This window comes from Grus americana, chromosome 19 (genome assembly GCF_028858705.1).
Source record: "Grus americana isolate bGruAme1 chromosome 19, bGruAme1.mat, whole genome shotgun sequence".
Classification (NCBI taxonomy): domain Eukaryota; kingdom Metazoa; phylum Chordata; class Aves; order Gruiformes; family Gruidae; genus Grus; species Grus americana.
In genome coordinates this window covers 9,534,165-9,561,100 of record NC_072870.1, presented here as the reverse complement: position 1 = coordinate 9,561,100, position 26,936 = coordinate 9,534,165, and the positions used below count along the sequence as shown (strand labels likewise).

Sequence of the window (26,936 nt, the reverse complement as noted above, 5' to 3'; positions counted from 1 at the left end):
TATTATGTGGGGAAAATATAAGGCATTAGATGGAAATTACAGTTAAAACTAATATTTAAAAAGACAGCACATGCCGTAAGCATGCCTACTGATCAGGAAGAACGTCTGGTACCCAAAATAAGACCACCTGTTCAAACTGAAGTGCATCTTGCTATAGAAAGGGAAGGTTAAATAAGATGACAGTTAAAGATACCCTCATTTCAGAACATTATTCAAATTCATGAAAAAAAAAATAGCAGTAAGTTTTCTGTGTCTTTTTGAAGTCTATTTAGTCATTCCCCTCCTCCCCCCTTTTTAGAGTGGCGGATGGAAGGAGAGAAATATGACATCTGCTCAGATCTTCCAACTAATTTTCTTCTTCATTCAAATTGTTGTTTCTCAACATCAGAAAAATCCTCCTACTTAACAGAAATTGTACAAAGTAAACCATTTTTAAAAGAGAGAGAGGAAGAAGCATTTTTGTCTTCTAATCTTTCTTAAACACAATAACTTCAAATGTTCAATCTGATAGTGCTAATAAACCAAAATAAGTTGCTGACTCATTTTAAGAAGGTGTTAAGCCGCAATTTCACTTCAGACAAGTGTTATCCACTGAATTGCTCTGACAACCTGAAGGTTACAAACATTTTATTTTTTATTAGTTCTCTTAGCTGTCCAAACCACTCAACTCCTCTGCGACATACTTTGATGTCAATCCATTAAACAAATATATATATACATATCATCCCACAAAAATTAATTTTGTTCCCTTCCTCTATACACCATGTATTAAACAGAGTTTCCCTTAAATGAAGCAAAAAACTACCAGGAAACGAAGAATTAACGGAAACAATTTTCACACTACACATAAATAACAAACTTTTCTCAGTCAACACCTCCTTGATACTACCACCATCCAATTTTAACGAAACAGCTATAGGAGGCTATTTGCTTTCAATACTTTTATGTTCTGCTTTACATTCTTCATACAGTTTATGTGAAACAGACGGTTCATTTTTACTGATTATTAAATTATTATAAATTATTAAATTTATTAATTGAAGGTTGCTAACAAATAAATAGATCTTTGCTTAATGTATCATCAACAAAACACCAGTCAGCAAGTCTTGAAAAGGCTGAAAATGTTTACCATACCATTAAAAATATCTTCCTTATGCTCAGTGAACCTCTAAAATAAACTATGCAAAGAAACTAAACCACACTCAAGCCTCCTCTTTGGACTACAACTCCCTCACCCCAGTTACTTCAATTACACAGAGGGAAAAAAAACCCCATTCCTTAGTATCACGACTGAGGCTCATCTTTTAAAAGTATTGCTTACCTTCATAGGCCTCCTTTCTGTCGTCATTTGACAGTATGCCAGTTATAGAAATAGACTGATGCCAAACTGATTTATACAATCAAACTTCCTATATAAGCTTCAGATTACAAAGGAAGTATAATAAGCAGTGTGAAATTGCTGCTGTATACGACATTGTAATAATACGATGGAAACACTTCAAGTAAAGTTTTCATTTAAAAACCAGATTTTTAAATTCAAATACTTTGAGCAATTTTATTTAGTCTTAAAGCAAGAATTATCCAGTTAACCTACTGAAAAATAATTTTGAGGGCCTATATCCCTTATGAAATAAGTGAGAAGCAACAGATTTTGTGTGAAGATAGGGGCTGAATACATCTTAAAAATACCAACTTAAGAATCTAAGACAACTTAAGTTTGTTTCTAACAGAGTTGTATCTGTATCTTCATTCACTGAAGAGAGTCTAGATATAACACTCTAGATATCCAAACTAGTTGGAAAATTTCAGCAACTGAGAAGGAATCCAAAACATGAGTTACTATGCAAAATACCACCCTCAAAATACTCAGCACCATTACTAGTTAGTTTTTGTAATGCTAGCCCTTTACCAACATCACATATATAGGTTTTATGCTTTCTCTACCCAGCAGAATATTTTTCTAAATATTTAAAAAGTATGACCTTTTTGTGAGTGTGTAGCCTATGCCTGTTTATATAACAAGGTAACAGCTTTCCTTCACTAGTTCTTGGGTGTAAGTTTGGCTGGTCTGGTCTGCATGGCCACAATAAAAGCAAAGCTGAAAAACGTCCTAGCTAAATGTTCCAATATCCTCCTCCACACTGTCTTTGAGTAATTCCATATGCAGATATATTTTACTTATATTGTTAAATCTTACTCTTAGTGCCCATGGAGTCATTGCTCTTATTTATACAGGTATATTATGCACATGACCTTGTACATATAACCAACATAATATGATGCAAAATCCTCATTTACTGTGACAAAGTATTTTTCACCTTACTCCACAGATATTTCACGTGCATGTTGGTCAGGAGAAAAGAAAAAAGGAAAAAAGTTAAACATCACCTTCAACCCAGTGCTTACACCAAGTCACAGAAGTTTTACAAAGACTGCTTCAGTAATTTTTGCATAATACTTAGCAGCAGTTTTGCATAAGTGGACACATCTCTAACATGGAGGACTGAAGAAACACTAAAGCATCAACACACCACACGGCAAGGAATATTTGCAATGCCTTCTTATTACTACATGGAAACATACATATTCACCACAGTGACAATAGGTGCAAAATTTTTAAGAAAGTATCCGTTTTTTTTTTTCTGTAGGAGTTAAATAGTCTGAGGAAGCAAATGGTATTTTAAAAAAATGCAAGCCTCTAGCCGAACTATTTTCAAAGCTCACTTTGCCAACTCCTTGCAACTGGCAGCCTTTTTTGCAGAACCCTCGGTATGATAACTGGCTCGTACTCTGGGTTCCATTGTATTAGAAGTAATGAGACTCAATGCTGACATCAGCACAAACCAATTCATAGATTTGTTTGGAGACAAGGATTTGATCTATAATGCACATATATTGAGAACTACACAAAACACAGAAGTCTTTGCTGCCGTGACTGTTGCCGGTTTTACCATACAGTATCAACAGACAAGCAGCAGTACACAGACCTTTCTCTTTATTCTTTCAAGCTCTCCTACAAACCCAGCAAGGAGCTAAGACCAGCATTATTTTTATACATTTATACCTCTCAGAAGCATAAGGAAGACTGTTCAGCAAACAAAACCTGATTAACCCGATATATGACAGGTACAAGGAAAACTCTTTAATTTTTGAATTAACAAGATTTAATAGATGCCAGAATGAAAAAGATGCATCTTACAGCTCACCTTTAAAAGATGCAACGTGAAGGTCAAAGGCATATAAAAGCATTCCCCTCTCCAAGCATTAATCAAATTATAACCATTTCCTTGGGACTATGTCTTGTACATAATTCATACCCAACTGTTCTGAGGTTTGAAACCATCTACTGCCAATTTTTAATCCAAGCATATAGGTAGCCACTCTAAAACAGGAAAGAAACTGACAAAATAACTGCTGATCAGACCAGTGAGAGACCATTGCCTTCTGAAATGTGAAGAAATGCCCTACTTTAAGGTTTGAGTTGCAGAAATTACTATAATCAAGCCTCACTGTCACAACAAAAACATAACCTTTTGAGGTTGTTAGAGGATAAAATAACACTTCACTAACTTCTGTCTGCCTCTAGCTATGTTGGGGTAGAAATAGACTTATGGGGTTTTTTGGTATTACATACAGTAACTAGCTTCCTGGGGAAGGAATAAAAAAAAAGATTGAGTGAAGTCAATATTACTGATCAATCAGCATCTCTGAACAAGTCTCCTTTTGACATGCCCCCAGGCAACAACAAACCCTGACCATCAACAAGACAGTTATCCAAGGCTTGATACGAGAATTCAGATGTAGCCAGTAGCAGGCATTCAAATATATCTCCAGGGCAAAGAAGGAACTTCTAGAATGTATGGGCTGAAGAGAGAGAAAGATATAATTTATTTTTTTAATCTGATATGCATAGATATACACCCACAAAACTCTACATTCCCTCTTGAAGTGATCTTGGGAAGGCACTTTGTAGGGGACAAAAGGATTCTTGAAGGCTACCATATTCCAAACCCCCGAGGGCTGATAACCAAAATGCATTCCAGACACCGAATGCCCATTGTTCCTTGAAACTACAAATCACCAAAAAAAGTCAAAAATTATCAAAATATCAACCTTTCCTTAACAGGCATAGTTTCATACCAAAGGAAGCAAGAATCAATGTTTATTAACATTGCTCTCACATATTTCTAACTACAGCTCTTTCAAGGGCACTTCCCCAAGAGAAGTCTGTCCGTGGTGAATAGAGGACTGGCTAGCAGCAGCAGACGGCTTAGTCCCTCTCTTCCTCCTTCACCCCATTCTTCAGAACAATTCATCTCCTACCGAGTAGGAAAGTTCTAAATGAGGCAGCACCTTAACCACCAGCAGCAAACAATTTCCAATCAATTTTGCAGGTAACAAATTACTTCTCTGCTAGGAAGTAATTTATCTTTCCCATTGAAAATGTAACGAGCAATCATTGGGAGAACTGGGCAATGTGAACTACTACGAGAAATTGTCCACCAATGAAAGAAATCCATTAGGTCTACAACAAAGTTCAGATAACATTGTTTGAGTTCAGCCATAATTCTTTCTTATATGAAGTTCCCATTAAGATTTTGTGTAACGGGGAAGAGAAAAAAAATGCAGGTGCAGGCACTCCTCAGCCATCTCCTCTACAATCTACCTGATTAATATCTTTATCAACTTCTGCTCAGAAGAGCCAAGCAGACTAACGCACTCTAAGAGATTATAATGTCTCCTTTTTAATTAAAAGGAGACAAAAACATGTCTTCAAAAACCAAGACATCAGATACATCTACACATAGACATAGATAACAGTCTCATGAGTGATAAGCATTTATGTAGAAAAATATCTAACAGCAACATCAACAGAATAGCTTCTCCAGCAAAGTGCAGACATCCACAGATGACCTGAACATAGAAAATACCCAAAACAACTGCAAAGACATGGCTGGGAGACTCTAATCTTCCACTCTCTCTCCCTTATACCCCAAGAGAGGTTAAGAGTTGGTAAGTACCTAGGATGATACGTGCTTATCTACCTGCACAAAAGTGTAACTCCATAAAAGCATAATTACATGCCGATCTAAGAGTTCAGCTGCAAAACACTACTATTTTCAAAAGGTACCTCTACACTATATCACTAGTAGATAGATTAATGAGAGAATGCTAAGAAAGTTGCTCAAGCAAATAACTTTGATGGCCAGGTAGTGCAGAAATGCGCTCTCCAGATGGCTTAACTTTTATTTGACCTCCCACTCACAAAATAATGTAACATATTTGTCTCAATTTAATCCCATCAGCTAACAGCATACAAAATTTACATAGATACTTTCGCACAAGTGTTGGTCTTTGCTCAGGGCAGGCCCAGGCCAAAAATAGCATTTCGTCTAAGTTACATCTCAGTCATACAAAGGATGTTCCCTGCAGGTCAAGACTGAGGTTATTCATAGGGCAAAATAAGGAAGCCTTAAATACACTAAAATATCAAACAACTTACAAGGTAAGTGCATCTTAAATGGCAAAGTTTCTAATTCCAGGACAGATGGGAATACAAGCAACATCCCAATCTTTGAGGTAAATTATTCAAAGAGATAAACATCATTTTAGTGCATCAATTGTTTTTCAGATCCTATTATTTTTGTATGAAAATTCCACATATCATTAATTGTTTCAAGTCAACTTCCTCAGTGGCACTTGAAACTCCTATTTGTTCTTCAGCTTATCCACAAACACAGACAGCATTAACAATTTCTGGTTACCAGGTCACCAAACCTTGGTCTCATTTTACACTTCAGTAATCTGAATACTGTACATTATTTGAAAGGAAATTGGAGTGATGCAATGTTTTTTTTCTAGAATTAGCGTAGTCTCACCACCAGACTTACACACAGAGTTTAAAAACTTAACTTCATCACCTTACTAATAAGCAATGGAAAGCCATCTACTTTGGGAATTGAAATCAACAAGTAAACATTTTCAAAACAAGGCGTCAAATTTGAAGTACAACATTACTCAGAAGTATAAACATTGTCACTCTTTCAAAGGTCTAAGTTTGAAAGCAGGTATAGGTTCAGAGCACTGGGAAAGGGGGAGAGAGAAATCATAAAAATAGAAGGTTTAGAGATTCTTGCACAAAACAACAAGCCAGTTTCCGATGCCTTCTTTTGAAGGCTTCTCAGCGATGATCTGACTTCCAATCGGAACAACTCCATACGGTTCAAGAGTTGCCCAGATCTCTACAATTCTTATCACATAATAAAATGAGGTTTAATACTTGAATTTGAAAGTTCCAATTGCCCAACAAAAGGGATCTTATCAAAACATGTTTAAGGCATCACTTCTGAATCACAGGCACAGCTTCAGGCACAGCTTTCTTGTGAAGAAGCTGCCAAAATTCATAGGCTTTTTTCGTTTTTCTTTTATTCAAAAGAAACAAGTGGGGAGCAAAAGCTTGTTTCTTGAAAATCTAGCAGCCCAAGACAACCTAAATCCAGACAGTAGCTGTTTGATCACTGCACTGCCATAATAATTTGGTGTAGATTGTAGCAATAAATTTGATCTATAGACAACAGTCCATCTAGTACAGTTTTTCTAAGGGCTGGCAGAAGACAGCCCTGTGTAACAGCATCCTTTCACTGACCAAAAGAAGGTATTAATTTCCTCCTACCTGAGAGATCATGATGAATAAGGTCAGCAAAGTTGGGGTCATCACCCCACCAAAATATCCATAGCTCCCTGCGTCCAGGTCTCTGGTCTCGGCGCCAAACACTGAGTACATCCGCCTTCAGACAGCGACTGAAACTGCTCAAAATAGGGTCCTCTTCCGTGACCGGAAAGAGAATTGGGGCAGATGTTGGACCCTGCCATACATATCGCTTCCATTTAATCCCAGTTAGATCAGCCTACGGGGAAGGAAAAGAACAGCTGTCAGACACCAGGGTAGGTACATCCTCAACAGAAACATCCTGCTGTAACAAGAAGATGGCACAGAAAGAGGTGAGTGGAAGGAAGAAAGGAAGGCTTGATCCAACAAAATTCAACAGAAACCATACTTGTAAGTTTTGTGTACCTTAGAAGATAAAATGGCAATAATCAGGCACTCTGTTTTAAAATTTCCTTTAATAACTGCAGGAAAACAAGAGCTGTTCATTTTCACTGCAGCTTTAAGGTTACAGAAGACAGTCAGATTTGATTTAAAATTTTAAAAAGTGAAAGACAAGTGAATAATGTAATTATTTGCAGACTGCAACTGTCCAATCTATTAAACATTCGCCTTAGCAAAGAATGTCTGTCTTTTTGCTTACTTATGCATACACTACCTTTTCATTCCAAGATTACTCTAAGGAAATAGGTAATATAGTAAATCTAACTCAAGCATACATTCTTCCAGTCATCTGCTACTTCGGAAAATCGCACAAGTTTCTCCGTTGTAAAATATTCTCTATATCTCACCCAGGAAGCCTCTCAAGTATGCTTATTTTACCTAGAGCTATCACACTTTTCATTTCTCACACCACATTTTAAGAATTTAAATCCTGTTTTTATCATTAAATTACACGTCAGGCTTGCGTCCACGTTGGTTATAATCCACTAAATCCCCTTCCAGGCAAATATTCATTTGGCTTCATGAAGTAAAAGAGTTAGTACTATATGTAAGGGGAAACAGACAATTCCTGGACTATCTACAATGCAATACCATACCAAGTTTTAGCGCTAAGGTTTTTTTCAGTCACCTTAAGGCACGTAGGGGAGGCATTACCCCTGGTTCCCTTTGAAAGGGGAGAACAAGGTAGGCTGGCATTTGCTAAGAAGTCACTAATGTTTTTTCTTCCCAACATGACAACACACAAAAGATTACTGCAACATTTAAACCTAACATGGCAGCCTTCCTACCTTCAGGAGGAGAAGCAATTTAGATGAAAGGTAGGGAGTCTGCAACAGTTGATACTTTCAAAAGACTTTAGGATTTTAAAATACACTACTCTTATGGAGCTGCAGGCCTAATGCAGGCTGCAGACACGTCCCGGCTGGCCAGAATCCCCTCCATCCAAAAATATTAGTACCACAGCTTGGCACAGGTTTTTCCTTACAACAATGTCTAGAATAATAAATATCAGGCAGTCAGCTAAGACTAGCTCATTTGCATTAAAAAAGCAGCTGAAACAGTTCAGCACAGCCACCAAAAATTGCATCACAGTCCAGTTAAATCAAATTTACTTTGGGAGCTACCAAAATCAACAATTTGAACGATTTCATACTTGGGTTAAAAAAAAAACAAAACAAAAACTACAAAATGGTGCACAACAAAACATAAAGATACCACCGCTTCACAGGGAGCACATCATCAAAAGCAGACCTCCAGAATAAAAGCAAGCAGTAAAAGAGACCACTTTAAAAGCAAGGAAGAAGGAATGTTGCGGCTCAGATTTGCCTGGGATGTCACAAACGGGGAAGAGAAAGAAAGTTCCACGAGATGCGGGGCAGAAAGAAGGAGCAGCAGATCTCCTTACCTCCTGCGAGAAAGATCACATTCAGAAGCAGAGATAGGAAGATAGGGAGAAAGGAGGAAAAGTTGCAGGGAAGGAAAGCAAAGGAAAAGGCGAGTTGCGGGGAGGATACTATCCAGGAAGAAAGCGGAGGGAGGGGCAAGGCGAGACAGACAGCGATGGAGGGGGAACCAGAGGGGCATGGGAGAGTTGGCTGGCTCCAGGCAGGGCCTACTCTGAGGACTCATCCAACAGAAGCTATGCTAAAAATGGCTGCTTTGCTTTCCACTACCCCTTCCTCCCCTCCCCCAAACCTCCTCTCTCTTTCACTCTGTCTATCGTGCCTGTGTGTGCCGGTGGCCGACACTTACCAGGCAGAAGAGGTTGGAATGGCAATCCTCCAGGCTGGCCCCGTTCGGCACGAAGCAGGAACTCATCCTCACAGCCACAACCCACACGCCATTATCCCACAGCCTCCGACAAGAAAGAAAGAGACAGACAGAGAGGGAGAGAGGGAGACAGACACCGAGAGGGAAAGGGGGGAGGGGGGACTCTGCACACGCACAAATAATAATACAATTAAATAAGGGATTTACATACAGACACACACGCACGCGAAATAGTGGCAGGATAAATAACCCAGGAGGAGAGTGGTATCGGAGAGGGGGGTAAAAAAAATATATTAAAAAATAATAATAATTAAAAAAAAAATTAAGAGAAACTCGGAACGTTTTCTCTTCTTCTGGATATCAAACGGGGGGGGGTAAAGCCACCGTGGAAGGGGAGAACAGAAAGAGGGAGGTGGTAAGTAATCCAACGACGGGAGATTAAGATCAAAATCCTCCCTGTTCCTCTTGTCTTCTCATTCGCATGGGGAGGGGAAGGAGAGGAGGTAAGGTGAAGGGGTAATTGATCCAACAAGAGAATAAAAATGGGGTAATTAATCCAGGGGGGCTAGGGGTAAAAATCAGTTGACATCCCTCCTTCCTCTCTTCTCAGATGCCAAGCAAGAGAAGTAGGAAAAAATAAATAATCCAGTGGGGGCAATTAATCCAGAAACCTCCCTCCTCTTCCTCCTGTTTCTTTAGTCATCAGATGAGAAAGGGGCAAATTGTGGAATGACTGGGAAGGATTGGCTGTGGGAGAGAGAAAAATCCAGGCTCGTCTCTTCGGAGTCCGAGGGCAACGGGGGGGGGGGGTGTCAGATTCTTCTCCCCTGCTCCAAAAATATTCCAAATAAATTAAAATTTAAAATCATAAAAACAAACTTCAGGGGCCAGAAGCAAGGCGAGTCTGAAGAATTCGTAAAGGCAGGACAAGAAAAATTTCCTGGGGTGTACCCCAAAAAAACATCTGCGGGGGCAGGGGAGGGGGGAAGGTATTCCTTGAGAGAGAAAGGCCGCAGAAGTCTCCTTAGCAGCCCAGCGGGGGATTAAATTCCCCTGTGGAAAACCCCCCTCCCCAAAACGAAATACTCTTTGCAGAGAGGGCGACACCAAAATATCCTCCGTTGGGTAAAAATCCTTCCGTGGGGAAAGGAGGGAGGGGGAAGAGGGGTGGAAGGAGGAAACTGCGGGTGACCCTCGAAGTCTCTTCGGGGAAGGATGGAGGAGTCTCCCAGAGGCCGATCCCCAGTCTTTTCGGGGGGGAGGAGGAAGGAATAAATCGCAGTGTCTTCAGGGAGGCTCGCCCCCCCGCCAGCTGTCCTCCAGGGCCGAGGGAGCCCCACAAAGTCCACACGGCTGGGCGGGTCTCTTCAGGGGAGCCCGGACCCCGCCAAGTTACCGCCGAGAGCCGGAGGAAGGGGGGGGATCCGGGGCAGGGAGGGCTCCCTCCACCGCGCCAAACCCCGCAAGACCCCCTCGAGCGTGGAGGGGAGGTGAGGCGGGGAGGGACCAGCCCAGCTGTGAGGCTGGTCCCTTAAAAAAAATAAAGAAAAAAAAGGGGGGGGAAGAGGGGGAGAAAAATATAAAATGATAGTCTTCAAACGGAGCGGTCTCTTCTGCGGGGGGAGGGGAACGAGCCTCGAGACCCCCCCGGCGGGGCGGGGGCCCCCGCTCTCCTCAGGTGAGGGGTCTCCGGGAGGGCCGGCGAGCCGGCGGCTGCCGCGGGAAGGCTCCGCGCCGCCCCGCTGCGGCGTCCCCGCGGGGGCAGTGGGCGGAGGGCCCCCTCCCCGAGGTCTCCTCGGGAGGGCGGGGAGGCGGCGGCCGAGCCCCGGGCTCTCCTCAGCCGGAAGGGCCGCGGGGGAAGGGTTCGAAGCCCCACAATTCCCGGCCCCGCCGTTGCCGTGCGCCGAGACAGAGGGACGCGACGGCCGCCGATGCTGCTGCTGCTGGCGGAGTCGGTGCCCCGAAGCCCCCGCCGGCGGGTCTCCTCCTCGCTTCCCCTCAGCGGTGCCTCTGTCGGCGGCTGCCCGGCCGCGGCATCCTGGTCAGCCAGCTCCCCCTCAGCGAGTCTCCCCCATGTCGCGTCGCGGCCGGAGCGGGGGGGAGGGGGGAGATTCTTCTCCCGTTTAATTCCGAGCCCCTTTTTCTTTAATGGCGGCCACAGGGACGAGAGTCGGGGCCCCCCTGCCGCGCTCTCATTGGCCGGCGCGCCGTCACGTGGGCCTGCACAGCGATGGCCGCCGTCGCTGCTGGGGGAAGGAGGGTGCAGCGGCCGCCAGGCGCGTCCTCGGCGCTAGAGAGCCGCCCGCCTTCCTCGTTGGGAGGCCGCCATCTAGCGGCCGCGCTGGGCCGTGGCGCAGCGGGTTGCGCCGCAGGTTTGGGGGCGCAGCGGCAGCGGGATCGAGTGTTCGAGTCCCGGCGCCTCCACCAAGCTCGCGGCTGCTGGGCCCCGCCGGCGGGCCTGGAGCTCCCGGTCCCCCGGGTGCTACCGCCCCCCTGCCCCTGTATCACCCCGGGGCTGCACGAGAGGCGTTTCTCATGCACCCACCACTGCTGGTCAGCCCGGGGGCCAAAGTCCAGGCACAGCCTGTCCCACCAGCAGTGAAAATGCTCGTCCTGGCTCCTGTTCCACAAATTCCACCTCTTGGCAGAGGTTTCCCAAGATCTGTGGCATACCTTGTTGGTGCTTTGCACCGTGGAGCAAAAGATATGCAAGTATTCAGAAAGCTTGCGTTAATATTTCATACAAGCACTAATGCTTTCAGTAGTCCCACAGACATCATATCTGCTGGAGCAGAACTGTACTCCAAAATTCTATTTTTTTCCATGCATACAGATTGTGCAGTTTGTGAGGATGAAGTAGGTGGTTTCTCTGTTACTATATGCACAGATTTGCAGAAGGACTTTGAGATTATTCAGAATTAAGATGCTACAGGGACATTGAAAGCTATTTTTAAGAGAGGTTTGGAAAGTATACGTTCGTCCTCTCATATTACATATTAATTTTCTGTGCAATGGTTTGCATGTAGAATGTAAAATTTTTAGTTACTATGTACAGAATTTTTTGACTCCGAAGTTAAAGTGAAAATACAAACCAGTGTAAACTGCCTAAAGACAGACTCGAATGTCTCCGCTAACGTGACATTCACATTAAAATACGATACGTTCATGCAACAGCAGCACATTGCATCACGACTATGCAACATGATGATGTTTCAAAGGCCCTGCAAATTATTTCAGGACTCATGAACAAGACGAGCGGCAACCTTCTGCAAATGTCTTGATAGAGTAGGAGGAAAGAAGGACACTCTATAAATAAATTTATATCATAAGTTAAAAAAAAAGTGAGGCTAGATATTTTCACCAGGAGAAACTTTGAAGATTTACTCACACTAGGACTATTTTTGTATGTCAGTGTAGGCAAGCAAGATTCTTCTTTTTATCTAAATAGAACCAGAGTATTTTTAACGCAGGAGATTCATTCCCTCACTGCTCATCGAAACACAGCAGCTGGGGACAGAGCCGGGATGCGGGGGGAGGGTGTGTGGAACCAAACCCCTTTCCAAGTGGAACAGATGGTTTTCTCTGCGGTGACTGCAGACGAGGACCACGGCGTGAGGAGGATTTGCTCTGCGCCGGCGCTCAGAACCCGCTCCTCCACGCTGCCGTGGGCGCAAAGGGGCATGCAAAGGCCCTCCAAAGTTTCAGTGCACTGCTTTGGTCGTTACAGCAATTAACTCACCGCACGGAGAGATGTTGTTAAGTCACGCCTCCCAAAGGAGAAATCCAATGCTTTGAAGGAAATAAAAGAAAGCGGCATTCAGCATTAGTAGACAAGAATTCGTATGGCTTTCCCTCAGAAGAGGAAAAAGTATCCTTTGGTAAAGGGAACAGAAATCCAGTAAGATGACTCAGTGTGGGCCTGATGCACAGCAAATGTACTCTTGCATTTCCCCACTGATTTCAGGATGACATCAAATTTTCACCAGCTGAGAACCCATTTCTTTTGCCTGAAACAGCATAGCTCAACATCTGGAAGAGAGGATTAATCTAGTGTCTAACACTGGTTTTGGCATTGATTCACTTCACAGTTTGGAGGAACCTAGCTTCTGTGTCTCAGTTTACTTATCTCTAAAAGGCCTTTTGCAATCCTGTTCATTAGTACTTACATATTAGTCACACTAAATACTTACATAGCATCCCGGCACAGTCAAGTGCAGAACATGATTTTTCCAGTAAACAAAAATACGGGTTAAAGAATTAATAAAATATTGACAAAAGAGGAAAAAAAACTAACACATCAACTAGAGATTGAGTCATTCCCTTCCTGCTTCGTATCCAAATTACAGAACCTACAAGCCACCAGCTTTCCCAGTTACACGTACAGCACTAAACAACAGTAAGACACACAGGATAACATAAGTCATATCCTTGTTGGGGAAATTTTGGACTTGAGACATCACTTGCCCTTTGCATACTGCATGTGTTATTTGGGAAATAAAGCATCCTTAAAAAGTGGGGAGGAGGCAGATTAAAAAAAAAATGTGGAAAAACTGTTATTGAAAATATGCTTTCTGTCGTTTAGATAGGTTCTTATACGGTTCTCATCTCTGCAACTTCCAGAAGTGCATGAAGCTGCATAATTAGCATCTGTCATATGTAGCCTTTTCCTTCCCTCTTCCTCTCCCTAGAGGGAAACTGCATGAAGAAATTTTAATATAAATTTTAGTATATACACTGTGCAGTGCATTCATATTAGAAAAGATAGTCAAGTAAGTTTGTGCTGGATCTTAGGTTCATCTTTGTGTAATATGAACTTTAACTGATAACAAAAAAATGCTGCCGATCCAATTTAAAAATTAACTAGTCTTTTGGAAAGACAACGGGAGCGGGGATGGGGTGAGATGATCCCCACTGCATCAGATTTAAACCCATGGAATTGTTAGGAACTGGGCAGTTAACGCTAGTCACTCGTCCTGCTATCATATCCTTACACTCTCACATAGTCTCATGCAGTATCTAGCCAAAAGCAGAAAGGGAGGGGTGATTTTCCCCTTTAGTCAAAAGTCTTTCTTTTGAAAGGAATAATTATATTTTGAAAAGCATCAGAACAAAAAGTAGGATTTCATATTGCTTTTTCATTCACATTAAAAGATACTCCACTGTTGAACATAAAAAGTCAATGGACTACAGCATCTCCTAGCAAATCTCCGTAGATGAACTTAGAAGAAGATGCTACCTTTTAGAAGTAAAGACTAAAAAGAAAGAAATGCAGCTTAAGAGCAATAGCAACATGAAAAACAATGACATTATTTAGCATTTTATTTCCATTCAGACTATCTCCTAATTTTTCAAAGTATTTATTTTCTACTTAATTAGTTCAAAGAAAACTGAGATTATAGGATTGAACATATTGCCAACAACCTGAGATATGAAGTGCAGACTGAATGCTTAAGCTTCAGCTACAGAGGTGGTAATTATTGTAATTGGTCCATGTGAAGCAAATATATCAAGTAGTATAGAGTTCAAACTCATGCCAGGCAGTCTCCAGTTGGCACCGACAGTTCTATCAGGAGGATACAGAGGTCTCAGCAGGACTTATTATTGGCAACTGTTCAACAGTTCTCTTTTCCAAATGGTTTCAAGGGGATTTGGGTGGGAAGAAAGATAATTTTTAACAAATTAAACTACCTAAAAATGGCTAGATGCCCAGAGCCACCTAGTCTGCATTAGTCACTACTACCAAACAATTTTAAAAAGATTAAAAATATCACTGCTGTAAAGAAATGTCTATCCAGCTTTAACAAGAACATCAGATCACTGCAAAGTTACCCAAACCTGTACTGTACACCATACTACAAGTATGTATACAAACATGTCCAGAGTAAAAGGTGTAGCAGAGTATTTACACCATGTGCGTTTCTCGGAAAACAAGTAGCTCAAGTTACTGGAATCCAAGTATTCCTATAAAGGCATGCCATGTAGTTTCAAGAAATTAGAAAACCACTTACTTTTTAATTAAAAATGACAATAGCAAAGCCCCCATAGGAGGTAAGATTAGGGGGACTCTTTATTTCCTATTAGTATTTATCTTAGAGCATTTGTAAGGTGTCCGTAATTGTGGTGTAAAACATAATTTAGATTTGCACTGAGAGTTTTCACAGGAGACTCTGCTCTATGCTATATTGATGTTCAGCTGCTTTGTTTAGATTTTACAAGAATGCTTTTTTCAAATGGCGAATATGTCATTTTTAGCAGAGGTCTCCAAGAGAAGATTTGAGTTTAATGCACAGCAATAAAAAGAGGAATATGAGAATTCTTGCTCTCTTTAGTGTCAGCTTTGGTTAAGACGTATGAATGCACATGAATAGTCTTGTCAGAATCTCTGGGGCTACTGACATTCAAGATCTAACATCTTATTACTTCTGACCAGAACATTAGCTGCTATGCAGTAAGGAGAAGGGAAAGAGGAAAAGATAGGACCACTCCCTAATCAGACAGAAATTTTTATCTATTTCTCTAGTTAGAAATCTCTGCTGTGAAAATACAATGCTTATTTTCTCCAGTCTGAGATGAATGACTGTACATACTCTTTAAATCTGCAGCAGGAAAAACAAAACAAAGCATCATTCAATGCCTGATCTTGCACCTTTTACTCGTGGGAAGGATCCTAGTTAACTCCTATAAATAAAGGCTGTACAGCCAAGTATTACATCCTTGTAAAGGATACATGCTTATCAGAAGAAAGGGTCTAGCATTTCTAGCTGCTGACTCTATTTTTTACCACTGAAAGTTTCTTTGAGTTACTAGCTTCAGATAGAAATAAGCTAATTAAAGAATTCAGTTAAAATAAGATAATTTTAATTCAGATGTCAGTATATATCAGATCTGGATACCACTACAATGGAAAAGTTCGTTCACCAGAAGCAAAAATCTTACAATGTGTTTCTGGCTGAGTTAAGAGAAAATATATTTCAAAATTTTTTTGTTGTTGTTAACAATTTGTTGCCAAATAAATTGAAATTATTCAAAAGCATTGAAATTAGCTTAATCAGTATGTCTGTCTTCTGAAATGTGAGATGAATGAGTACCTTTCATTTATAATGCAACAAAAGAGAATATCCTGCACTTTGCAACTGAAACTACCTTTAGTCCACATTCACGAATTACAGCATGTCAGACAAAGAAACGGATTTGTTTGGTGCAATAAGTGATAGCAGACCTTTACATATTTGAAGTGCAACAGATGGCCTTCCAAGAAGAGCATAATGACTGGCAGACAGTACTCTTCGTTAGAGTGGCTTGGAATGTCTTCAGCAATTACACAGAGAGTATTCTGGGGGGGAAGCCCTGTCATCTCTATGATTCTTCTCATGTAAATAGCTGTGATTTCCCTGTTTAGATGCTAAAAAATTGTCTTCTACAACCCAACAAGCTAGCCAATGAACTGGAAAAGGAAGCACCTTTGGCCCTCCCAAGGCTATTCAAGATGAGGCTCCAGACATTTTGTCACCTGGGAGATGTAAGTAGAAAAAAAGTAAATTAGCATTAACAGGAAACCACTTTGAGCATGTAACTGTAAAACTATTAATCCACAGCCAAGTATTCCATGGAAATGTAATTTATGAAACAAGGAAGGTTTAAAACAAGGTCCTTCAGACTTTTAGAAGCTGGGAGGTCTACAGATACAATATGCAGAATACCTAGGAAAAAACCCAAAAGACTAGATTATTGAATAATAACCTTCTTCCTTTGGGAAACTGGTGACTTGCAAAGAGTCCTCTTCAACACGAAACGCTGTGGCTACAGTTCTTCAGGGCAGGGTAAAGTGAACTTTTTTGAGGTTGTGACAGTCTTTCCATTTTCACAGACAAGCTATTCCACAAGCCAGCAATTAAGAGTTATAATAAACAAGAGAGTAATAAAATGCTGATCTTTAATACTGTATATATGGGTCAGAAAAATTTAATTTCTAACTCTTCCTTCCTTCCCCCTAATCCTAGAATTAGTCTTTTCTGTTATGAAATCTTCCCCAGCAAATTCACCCTGAGTAAAATTTTGTGTGGCAACATAAACACGACCAAAATGTGTCCTTTAACAATGTAACTTAAATGTTGATGGAATCATAACTGCATTACTCCCTCTCCAATTAGCAGCAGCATTCTTTATGTTTGCTTATGAAGCGTAAACTCTTCGCTTGTCACTACAAAGACCTTCTGTAGAGGACTTAAAAAAACAGCCACAGGAATTAAAATGACAACAACAGAGGTGGATTGGTCACATTATGACAGAAAATATCCAGCTGTTTCTCTCCAGCAAAAGGATACACCAACTATATAAAATACTATGACCAAATTTTGTCAGTCTGCGTAATGCTGATGAATATTCTGGCAAAAGAATGGATTTCCAAGAAAGGAATAGGCTAATATAGAACTAAATCTAACCTCACAGATATTTTTTTTTTTTTTTTACACCCGATCAGGACTATCGCTCATCCTTTTTACCCATACAAATTTCCCTTTTTGCTAGACCTATAGATACTCTATTCTGTGAGAAATTCTCTAAAAATAAGAAAAATTTTGGTTTCTGTCATCCAAAATAAGGAAGACAAAAAGTAAACTGATAGGCTTAGGACAAGTAAATTAGATGTTAAACTTACTTACTTCAGTTGTGTTAAAAACATTTGAAGTGTTAACTAAGACCATTAAGTCTCATTACACCCAGGCTATTACTTATAAAACGCTAACCTGTTACAATCATATTTGTCTGCTACCGGTTCCTGCCTGCTCTGCTTCACAACAGTAATAACACGGGGAGTTATTTGTAATACAAATTATTTCAAACATACATTTAAATAATAAAAAGCCTGAAAATTAAATGTTTCAGGTTAGCTTTTCCTGGTTAAGATTGTAGGGACTGAACACCTGAAGTGATAAGGTAGGTTTGATACCTAATACGGCAAGAAAGACCGTGAGAAAATAACTGACACATACAGAACCAGCCATTCAGGGGGAAAACAACCCAAACCTTGTCTGTAGAATCCACCTACAGATATGTCCTTGGAGAAAAACTAATGAGAAAATTATCAAGAAGATTTTCATTGCTGTTTCTTTTCTGGAAGTTTTTGCCTCTCTTAACAGCACAGACATCGCAAGTGATATGTATCAGAATTCATCCATGCATTATACTTTGCCCATTAAATTAAGTTGATTATCCATGACTTTTTAGGCAAACAGAGGAACGCAGAAAACATGGCAGCTGTTATATATACAATATATGGGCATTTCACTCCTTCCTTCACATTTAGAAAGAGCAGCAGATAATGAGCTCAACCATTACATTGAGAATAAATTTCATCTGCAGGTTCAGAAGTATCTCTGGCTCCTTATGTGTTTTGTGAACCAGAACTTACAGGTAGCTCATAGCATTTGTCTTCTAAGTTGTGTTTGTCTCCAGAGTAATTGCCCTAAGTGGGCAAAAGCTTTAATGTCATCTTCTTTATACCTTCAGCCATGTTTTTCAAAAGCGTACAGGCTAAAAACAGTTACTGCAAAATACAGAGGACAAGAAGGAAAAAAAAATTAAGAAACCTAAAAAACTGTCTTTTCCCTTCCCTAAATTCCCAGAATTCATCTTCAGATTTCATGCCTGTAAATTAGCTAAAATATTTTCAGACTATAATATTATCCTTCTGTATGTTTCATCTGATATAACTGCTTGACAACAAGCATCTCTTTCTCTGTGAGTATTCTGTAGTGAATTTATTCACATCAGGAAAAACACAGTAGAAAGGTGTCTAATTTTAAAGTTTGCAAATTAGACACCAATGACAAACAATTTAGTGTGACAGCATAGGCAAGACACAACCTTGAACCATTCTGCCGTTTTCTGGACGCACAGACTGCCTTTTTCATCAATAGGTACAAGAAACGTTAGACTGCCAAAAGTTTTGAAGTCAGCAGGTTTTGTCAAACCAGTAATAAATCCTGAGCAATAATAAATAAAAAGTATGTTTGAGCAATATCTCATAAACATAATTATTCTTCGCAGATGTTTGCTGTTTAATACAATGGAAAGAATGTTTTCTTCCATCTGGCCCAGTGGTATCAAGCACCATTTGTATGAAGACAATGAGCACAAGACTGTTCAATCTCAAAAGGTAAATTCCTTGATGTTAGGCTGCAAAAGTCATTTGAGATTTTGTAATATAGGTGTGTCATGTAATAATTACATTTTATTCTGTTGTTTACAAGAATCTATTCACAAAAATACAGAAGCTTGTCGTGCATTCTTTATTTTCAAAGAATAACACTCATCCATGTAAACAGTCCAATTTAAATCACTGTGATTGCTTGCATATAAAAATTACTGGATAAAGGAAATAGGATCTTATTGGAAACACAGAAATCAGAATATCTTTTGTGACTTGTTTTGCAACCTCCTGGAAGTCAAATATACAACAGAGTGTGAAAGTAAAGCTTTACAGTAACAGGCAGGAAAGTAATAACTGTACCTATGTTATGGTCTTTGTTGGCTAATTCACTTATATTTGTCTCAGAAAGGACTGACTACCCATCACTAGGTCAGAAGGGAAAGTACTGTAACAATGGCTTAATAGGATGCCCATTATTCCTCTGAAGTCCTAAGCTTTCACATGCTCAGGAAGCTAAAGCTTTGAGTCACTCTTATTAGTTTGATACGCAAAACCAAGCAGGTTTAAAAGACATGAGGTACTAGAAACGCTATCTGCTTTCAAACACAATGGGCCTTTCTGTTCACAGAAGGCTTATGGGATTCTACAGGGAAATAGAAAAGAGTCCAAATGTGGAAGACTTGAAAACTTGGCCCAGAATGACTGCAAAACGCAAGTAAAGCATTAAGTTGCAACTGCAATGTAGGAGTGGAGATGGAGTTTGAGATGGAAGTTGAATCAAATCCCTTTGTATGAAGTGAATGACCACTACTTAATATCATACAAAACCCCCCAGAATTCTATTATCTGACCAGTATAAAACTGGATTCTATTTGTCCAGATATCAAAAGTTCTAGCACACTTAGTCAAAAAAAGGTCGTCTTTAAATAAATAACTTTCTGGAAGATTGATTGATGTTAGTTAAGTACTGGATATAGTCTGAATATCAGCATATTTCACAAAAGTGTAACTTCGCAATGTAATTCAAATAAAGCTGCAGACATTGTAGAGCAGAAAACTAGGGAGAAGGCAAAATACTTCTCATGCAGGAAAGACCTAAAAGATTCAGCAAAGAAACTGATGGGAAATGCCCTTCCTTTAAATGCAGGTACCTGCATAGCCACAGTAATCACAGTGAAACAACCGAAAGGCCATACAAATGACAAGACAAAATGGCAGCCATAGAGCAGGACATCCCACCGACATACGGATCCTGAAAACACAAACTTCTGGATTACAGCATCTGGAAGAACAACAGAGAGTAAACCCCCACTTTGGTCAGGCAGAGCAGGAGTCTATATCAACAAGAACCATATGCTCATATTATTGCTCAACATAGGTACTTGAACTAGAGAGATAAACTACTTAAAAATACATGGAAGGTATGTGCAAACTGTTTTGCCTCTTGTGCCTCTTTCACTGTAGGGGAAGCGCACACTAGTCAGGATTCAGAATACCTTATTCTGTAGTAAGTGGGGAAAAAAAAAAAGCAAACCAGAGCAAAAGAAATCTTGTCAGTACACAATCATCCAGCATATGAAAAGAAGATGGGAGGACAACCTTGATGAAGCACAAGCACAGAGAAAACCAATACATATATAAATCAGAATATAGTAAGTTCACTTACCACTGAAAAAAATTGTAAGTAAATCTCTCTCCTGAAGAAGGCTTTAAGACTATTTTCCTTTTTCCAAATCTACATCACCAGTGAAGTCCCGTAAATGAGTATTCTCTTGCAAACAAAGTGGTCATCTTCATTTTTTGGTGACTGCAGTAAGAATTGCCTTACAAAAAAGATCCCGTAAGTAGGTTTTATTTCTGTGAGCAATCTCCTCAAGAGTGAGGAGAAAATGTGAGCTAAAGTTATTTGCACAATCGTGTTTCATAACTGTTCCTAGCCTAGTGGTATTGGCCCTTCCCTTTCCCAGGTACAAAAATGCACAAACTTTTCTCCCTCTTTTACTGAGAGGAAAAAAAATCTGCTTATCCTTGGATACTTACAGAGTTTGGAGGAGCTGAAAACAATGGAGCACTGTGTGCCCCACTCATCACATAAACTCTGAAAAAAAAAGGCATAGAAAAGAATGCACAAAGTATGTAATTACTGTTTCACAAGATAATTTCATTATTAATACATCCCCAAAGATAGCATGCACAGTACTGCAGTTTAATTAGATGATAACTGGAGGGGGTTTGAATTTATGAGGTAATAAATATATTTTGAACTAATAAACTCCAAGGCTGAAGTGTTTATTAATCTAGAATATAAAGATTATATAGTTGATAGGAGACAACCTCAGGTTGCACTGAGATGCCTATTGTTTATATATTTGAAAATTAGTATTTTCCTTCTTTTGGGAGCTAGATCAGAAAGCCAAGATTGCTGTGGATGGTATTGAACGATACTAGAAACCATCCAGCAACTATGTGTTCTCAAAGGCAAAGGCTATTTAAGTTTCAGAAGATGCTGCGTTTTTAAACTTTCACCTTTTAATCAATTTGTAACCTCCTAAACTATCAAGGACTGCAAATACAGCATCTATACAATGCCTTCCGACAAGTGTCAATGTGGTGTCACAGGTGTCAATACTGGTGGTAAGAAAGGTCAGATTCCCTTGTAGGATAACCAGAGCCTTTACAAGACTAACAGACCCCTTCCATGCTCCCCCCAAATGCTCAATTCTGTCTTTTTTCCTGCTTTTGGATTCACCTGCAAGACTACACCATGTGGTGAGCAACCACATCAATTTTCACGTCTCATTAAATTTTTTCTTTCCTTAACATCGTTCTACGAACTTTTTGCCTAGTACAGCACATTAAGGATTTGGAAACTAACTGTTCACCACTGTGAGGATTTATATCCCAAACAGCTGTGCCAAGAAGTCAGAGGAATCAAATGGCATAATCTATTAACTTGTCCTCAGGTAATTACAACTAGAGCTTTATAAATTGCCACAGAGCCCAGTCCATTTAAACTACATTTCTCTGTTATTTTAAAAGTGTCAATGTCCCACACAGGCAAGACAGCAGACCAAATTTAGTCGAGGAAAAAGTGTGCATGATTGAAGTCAAAGACCAGATTGCTTAAGCCAAAGCTAAATTTAGGTCTGAGAGAACTACAGAGAAAGAAAAAGGAAGAAACACCAGCAGGAATAGCGTGTGGCACTCTCTCCTTGCAAATGAAACAAGACTAACAAATGCAAAGGGAACCCCGTCCACACATGACTGAGTGATGGCTGCTGTCACATTAATGGACAAAACCAGGGAAATCCTGGACGTGCCAGAAGAGCCACAGCACACTGAGGGAGAAGCAAGGGGGCAAGGAGAGGGGCAAGACACATCACATCTCAGATTTACTGGCAGGAAAAAAATCCTGCTTCTCTGAGCCAGTCCATGTGGAGCGAGAGCAGTAAGAAAGTCATGTTACTAAGGGCTGTAAAGATTTAAAGATATATAAGAAAGTGTTTATCAATTAGTTTAGGTGATCCAAATATAATTGGCCATGGGTTCCAACTTCCAGTCTGGCTCCATAGATTTACAGCAAAGGCCTCCACACTAAATCTTGAGAAGACTATACAGATAATTAACAAAAGATGACGATGATGGCCATTTCCAAAGCTCCTGCTTTTTAGTTCCCAGGCTTATATACTCTCTCCTAATGAAACAAGCAACAGAGCTAACTTTCCAGTATTAAATCTCTAGGCAGTATGTTATTCATACAGCTTATGTAGATGTCTTTACCCTCTGGAAAAACAAAGTTTAAGAAAAATGGTTCTATCTTTGGGGAACAGTTTAAGTCTCAGGATAACTACATTAGGAAATCTAACTCTATTACTTTGTATCTTACATTTTATTACTAGATTGGTAATAGGAAATTACCAAATAAAATTGGTATTTTACTTGGTAATTTTTTTCCGTGGGCCTCGTCTAATATGAAAGATGGTGATCATCAAATTTATTCAAGTTTTCCTGTCAACAACATCATTAACCAAATCCCTCAATTTCAAAGTAAATAAAAGCATCTGGGCTTCTCGCACAGCAAGACTGACTTGCATATTTAAGCCTCATATATAGATGAATTTGCGCTGGACCAAATTTGCATATTAATGAAGGACTAATTGCTCTTTGCAGTCAATTTTATGCAGATGAATTTACTCCTCTCAGTACAATTTTCATAATGTTCAGAAAGAACCAAAAAATGTAAAACTTTTTAAAAGTACACAAATGTTAGACAATCAAGGAAGAAATATCATAATGACATCAAACAGCTTTACATTAAATTGTATATAATTCATCTTTTATATTGTTGCTTTATTTTAACAGCCTCCCACAAAGAACGGAACAATTCATAGAATAACTTCAGCCTATTTCCCCTCTTTGGTCTCAAATTTTAACAGCTTGTAACAACTCATTATATTATCTTGTTTCCAGCTGGAAGGATGGAGCCTGAATTTTTAGGAGAAGTTAAGTTTGCTAAACAGGAATTTATTTTCTCTCAGTCATCCTCATGCCACAGGTCAGTTAGGAGACACCCTGCCCCCCAGAATTTTAAGGTAGTTTCTACCCGGTTTTGCAGTAGTAAAAAAAACCTCCAAGCCCAAATCCCTGTTCAGTCTCTCCTTCTGAGCTAAAGTACAAAATAATGAGAAAACAACAGTGAAGTACATGGGAAAGAGAGACATCAACAAATGGTGAGGAAAAAATGGTAACATTAGGGAGGAAAGGGGAAAATATAAATACTGGAGTAGAAGAGGAAAGGAAGTGGAAATGGAAGGAGAGAAAAATGATGATCCAATGTGTACACTCAGGTCTAGCTAAAAAGAGGAAAATTGAAGGATTTGGGAGAAAGTTCAAGATGAAGTAAATAAAAAGATAAAAATAAAACAGAAATGTACCCACAAAAAAGTAAAAGAACAGGAAAGATAAGGAAACAAGAAATAAAGTGAGAATCAAAGAATAGAAGATACATAAAGAAACAGATAATAAAGCAGATATGCAACATACAGTTTTTCCCTAATTCTGTTGGAACATAAGGGCAACGTTAGCAGAAAAACATTAGGAATCTGAATTTGCATGTATAGCCTTCCTCTTGCCAAAGAGAAAAGCCTTATTTTAACCGTGAAGACTGATAACCATAATATTTATATGTATCATAAAATCACTTACAGAAGGCAATTTTAATCAGAAAAGGAATAGCATAAAAGCTATATCTTTAAATGACTTCAAGGCCTTTTGCAGAAGGAACACAGGAATATGGTTCACAATCACCACATCTGCCATATCTTTGATTGCATTTGTTGCCTTTCTCTACAGCTTTTGCTGTTTTAACATACCCTTTTTAATACACACAGTACTCAAGATGCAGATATATGATGGTTTTATAGTGGTATCAAAAAGTTTCTCGTGTTTTTTCTCTATTTCTTTTCTAATAATTCCTAGCATCCTACTTGCTCTCTGGACCACATAGCATTGAGCTAACACATCTCCTATAATCCCACAGTTCTGTTACTAAGAAGCAATAGTTTATAACCATCACAATATTTCATGATTAAAATAAAACAGTTTTCAGTATGAACACCTTTCGACTGAGCTATTGAGTCCTTCCCAAAGAAGGATCAGAAGAGCTCCCGAGCCTCAGGTGCAAGGTGGAGGGAGCCGAGGAAATCTGCCAGAAGGTTGCTTTGCAGTCTCTCCTTTAGGTCTTTCCAACCTTGATGACAGAAGCCACAACATATGGAGCATTAGTTAGGAACACACTCCTCCCATGAACGATGAAGGCAACAGTTGTACCAAGGCAAGATCTAGCCATTGAAAGGAAAAAAAAAAAAAAAAGAAAAAAAGAAAAAAAGAAAAAAAGGCTTTAGGGCAAAGCAGTTGGCAGAAAATATCAAACTGAGGGGAAGGACACTAGCATTGAAAAAAAAAGAACAGACCACAGAACAAAGACAAATACAGTTATAAAAAATAACAGTAATAATTGGAAAAGAATGAAAAACACTCTACCAGGAAAATACTGCAATGCTACTGCTGAAGAATTTTCACCAAGGAAACAAGACTTAGTTCAGCTGATCAGCCCAGAGGACTTGCTTTTAAAAGTTATTTGAAAACAAATTAGATTTCGTTGTGTACTTTGAAAATACAGCTTTTATTCTGGAATAGGAATTCAAAATGTCTTCCTATTTTGCTCATAGAGAGGAATGAAGGGAAATACCTCCTCCTTTCTAACTTATGCGTACAGCATTTGAAAACCTGCTACGGGCAGGTTCCTCCTTTTTTTCCCAAAGATGTCTGGTTCAAGTGATTAATGCTGTGTGAATGTAAACAAAGATAATTATTCAAACAAGAACAAGATGTTCCTCCCAAAATGATTAGCTTTTTCACCGGATGAGATGCCTACTTCTAATCATCAAGAAAGGTTAACCTGACCAGATTTAATTAGCTACTTAATACAATAATAAAGATGCATACATAATTGGTGAGGAGAAGACTGCAGAAGCAACACTGAATCTAAATAAAACACCTCTGTCAAGCACAAAGCCTGGGCTATTATTACATGATTACACTGAGGTAAGAATTCTCAAGTTTTTATATCCACTATATATACTTTTGCAACTATGTGGAACTTCGCCTGAGTAGTAATAATAAATATTTATTAAACAAACAACAAAAAGCAAGAAACAGCATCCCTAAAATTTGATGATAAAATGAACCCAATGATATTTCTTAACACTGTGCTTCAAATTCATAGATGAAGTCAGCTGGTTTGTACAAATTATTTGAGGACTACAGCCTTAAAGTGAAATAAGTTACTATTTCATCATAATCAAAAGAAGTAAAAATGTTCATCACTTTTCTGGAATCCTGGCTGCTCAAGTAACCCCTGCAAAGCAAAGTTCTGACTCTTAATTCAGAGGCAGCTCTTCCTGCTTAAGTGTATTTTAATAGCTACTTCTCTGCAGAACAGATGTTTTCAAGTTTTGCGGGTATCATAAATATTAAGAACTGAGCAATGCATTTTAGAAAGCAGTTCACATTAACCTGCTTGTATTTGATTTCTGAATGAGGACTAGGTTTTATGGAAGATTTTTATAATATATATGAGGAGATACAGACATTTTCAACACAGAGTTGGTTTTTTCAGTGAAAAAACAACTGATCTTACTCAGGAATATTTCCCTAATAATGAAATGAAAGCTTTCTATTACAACAATAAAACAACTTGCAAGTATTTAAATGTTATAGATTGGAAATACTGCAAAATATATTACATTTCAAAGAATGTTAGGAAAATTGATTAGCCTCACATCTCTGGACAACATGTATAGCACCTGCTGGTTGAGGCAGGTTGTGTCTCAAAGTGTTACCAGATAATGAGTTTGAAAGCGGAGGACTGGGCATCAGACTTTCCATTTTCTTTCAGTAAAGTTTAAACATCCCTTAAAATAAACAATTCTGTGCAAACCGACATATCTGATATTGATTTATTCTATTCATAAAAAGTAACAACATAATGGTAAATTCAATCTATTCAATGAGAAGTTTATGAGCTTAAATATATCAAAAGGGCAATGAAAGCTAATATATAGTGATTAAATAACAATCTGTGAGAAAAAGGCACACAACTTTCAATTCCATTATACTGAAATCATATACTGACAAAAAGCAGGCTTTTGAATTGTTTCAAAGGAAGCTGCAACCATTTGCCCTTTTTAAGAGCTTGGACATTCACAAGGAAAGATTAATTTATCATTTAACTGAAGTGTATCTCAAAATAAAGTTTTTGATTAAAATCTACATTTCTGAGCCTCCTGGCACTGCCAATATTGCTGAAACAGGACATCAGCTGCAACGCCAGCAATTCTGGAA

At 39.3% G+C, this 26,936-nt stretch overlaps 1 protein-coding gene and 1 long non-coding RNA gene across 2 annotated transcripts in view; one reads left to right on the top strand and one right to left on the bottom strand.

Moving 5' to 3' along the window:
* The window catches only part of MED13 (mediator complex subunit 13), a 54,600-nt gene extending 45,371 nt beyond the window's left edge, over nucleotides 1–9,229 (bottom strand). The window contains exons 1-2 of the mRNA XM_054847194.1: nucleotides 8,864–9,229; nucleotides 6,674–6,908 (exon numbers count right to left, since the gene is read on the bottom strand). Coding sequence (XP_054703169.1) covers nucleotides 6,674–6,908; nucleotides 8,864–8,929 — 301 coding nt within the window. The 5' untranslated portion in view covers nucleotides 8,930–9,229. The remainder of the gene's footprint in view (nucleotides 1–6,673; nucleotides 6,909–8,863) is intronic.
* A 6,553-nt stretch (nucleotides 9,230–15,782) lies between these two features.
* On the top strand, nucleotides 15,783–24,867 carry LOC129214918 (uncharacterized). Its single transcript, XR_008579847.1, has 3 exons — nucleotides 15,783–16,400; nucleotides 18,929–19,037; nucleotides 24,510–24,867. It is a non-coding gene; the product is annotated as an uncharacterized LOC129214918 (long non-coding RNA).
* The last annotated feature ends 2,069 nt before the right edge of the window (nucleotides 24,868–26,936 follow it).